The 2,273-nt window shown below is 33.2% G+C and overlaps 1 protein-coding gene across 1 annotated transcript; it reads left to right on the forward strand.

Annotated features, from left to right (window-relative positions):
- Positions 1-740: 740 nt before the first annotated feature.
- LOC109595580 (ribonuclease kappa-B-like) lies at positions 741-1,632 on the forward strand. The gene is made up of 3 exons (XM_020010966.2): positions 741-1,266; positions 1,318-1,437; positions 1,490-1,632. Exons 1-3 carry the CDS (start codon positions 1,198-1,200, stop codon positions 1,622-1,624), a joined length of 324 nt encoding a protein of 107 aa, XP_019866525.1. The 5' UTR covers positions 741-1,197; the 3' UTR covers positions 1,625-1,632.
- The last annotated feature ends 641 nt before the right edge of the window (positions 1,633-2,273 follow it).

Here is a 2,273-nt window from a genome sequence, read left to right on the forward strand (position 1 = left end):
TATTAATTATAGCAACTTATTATAACTTATTGAAAATATGAGCTTTACTACTTCAATTGGATGTTAGTACCTTTGTTTGTTTTTTTTTTGTTATTGTTGGAACTATTTGCAATTTTTTTTTTATTTTTCTGTAAATTATCTAATCATTGATCCAAGTGAAACTGTAAGAAAAATTATAATTCTGAGCTAAAAAGAGATGGTTAGGAGTTTATGGCTAAATAAGTAAGTGGCTTCTCATTTTATTAAAAAATTTAAAGAAACTGTGATAGCGATTAATATGTTAATGTTAAATTAAATAACACAGATTTAATTGTTAAAAATCTCTTTCAAAATTAAAAATATGTGTAACATTTTTTATGGTGTATAAAAGAACAATAGCAAATTAATATTATATTAACAATTCATAGTAAATAAATAACTACTATTGTACATTAAGTATTTTTATTGCTTAAATTTATACCCTCTGGTAAGCCTTATATTTTCTTCTAATTAAAATTAAAAGGATAAACAACTAAAATTATTTTGTATATTAATTTAAAATTAGTAGTAGAAACAGAAAAATGTAAATAATTTCATTACTAATTGTTCAATAAAATGTAAATGTGTAAAAAACAATCTATCTTGTAAATATTTAACCCAAGCTCAAAATAACAATGAAAAATACAAATTATTAGTTATTTAGTGTTTCTATGCATTTTAAAAGAAACATGTAAAACAACATCCACATCTGGGAGTTGAATGGAAAATGTAAAATAAAAGAAACTCAGCGGGGTTGACACGTGGCCAATCAATATGGGGTCAGCAATGGTCTCGAAAGCCAAGTTCGATGTCTAAAGCCCGGAGGGTTCCTGTCTCTGACAGTTATTAGAGAGACTTTCCTCGGATGGTATTTATTCTCTCTCGGCGACAATGAATTCGGGGAACGAGGCGTGCGTCCCTCAAGATTTATTGAATATTTAAATTGCTGAAATTCGGAAATTGTGGAGAGCGAGGGTGCAATCGTGGTGGTCTTTCCATAATATCTATTGCTTGTTGATGGGGTGAACGTGTATGTTGCCAGAATCGACTACATTTCATTTAGGTCCCGGATTATTAACAATGGACTTGTCATAATTTCGTAATGTCAAACGTAAAAACTCACACACTTATTTATCGATTCGAAGACTTCTGAAAAGTTAGGTAACCGTTAACAGCTAAATGGGAGGGCGACTTAAGTTTGTATCAATTTGTTGCACTTTACTCAGCATTTGGGGCTTCATTCAGTTGGTAAGTGTCGACGATAACACACATGTTAATGATCTGATGGCCGTTTTCTAGCTGATTATGAGCTTGTTGTACCGCTTCTCTTCGATAGCGTTGATAAAAGATTTGCTGGATGATTTCGAGTTCGAAACGGAAAAGGAATTTTACGAACACGTGGACGATTACCACAAAAAGGTTTAATCGCATACCAGTATTTTACCTAGTCACTTGAAATTTGTTATTTCAGACAGCGCTATCGTGCTTCATAGCCTCGGTTATGTACTTCATAAGCTTCATCCTAAGTTATTACACGTACAGGAGAATTCAAAGGAAGGAACATCCGTTTAAAGGAAAGAAAAAACACTCACGACGAAGAGAATAAAAAAGCTGAATCAGTTTAATAAGTTTTTTATTTGCCCCTGAATTTCTTTATATTTTCGGATGCATTAAACATAATGATAAATTACATTTAAATGTTGATGTTTTCAAAAGGTCGCAGAGATAAAAAGTGGTCCAAAGAGGATTATGGCCATTAATCAAAATCGCATATTAAACGGAATGAGAAATAAAAGTCCCAACAACACGACAATTTAGAAGTTTCATGAAGAGGGATTTATCGATTATCCACCGTTGCTCTTTCGTCCCTTGCCTAAAACAGGATCGTGACCGGGAAAATCCTCTTTCGTACGCGCAAAAAAAGGTGAAACTCGGGCATGTGTGCGTGTTAATTGTCAATCTGTGTAGATTATTTGCGACCCTCTTGTACTCTCACCCCACAACGACACGCACCCCCAATTTGAACCGCCTATTTGTTTCCTTTGTGTCATCATTCGGAGTTGTTTCTTCATCAATTAATTTCCCTTAATTAGAATTCACGGTGTTATTAAAAACGTTACATTATGATGCGTTTTGTAGTGTATAAATTGAATAATTTCTGAACAGGAAATAATTAACCGTGGCTCTGGTCGGGTCGACCAAATTATATGTTACAGCGATGCACACAATGATCCCCCATCGCATACAACTAATAC

This window comes from Aethina tumida, chromosome 1 (assembly GCF_024364675.1).
Source record: "Aethina tumida isolate Nest 87 chromosome 1, icAetTumi1.1, whole genome shotgun sequence".
Classification (NCBI taxonomy): Eukaryota; Metazoa; Arthropoda; class Insecta; order Coleoptera; family Nitidulidae; genus Aethina; species Aethina tumida.

Bases quoted from the DNA above. Each gene is read 5' to 3' on its own strand.
- LOC109595580 (XM_020010966.2), top strand. From the start codon at position 1,198: ATGGGAGGGCGACTTAAGTTTGTATCAATTTGTTGCACTTTACTCAGC. The intron at 1,267-1,317 runs GTAAGTGTCGAC...GCCGTTTTCTAG, and splicing joins TTTGGGGCTTCATTCAGTTG to CTGATTATGAGCTTGTTGTA. The intron at 1,438-1,489 runs GTTTAATCGCAT...TTGTTATTTCAG, and splicing joins TGGACGATTACCACAAAAAG to ACAGCGCTATCGTGCTTCAT.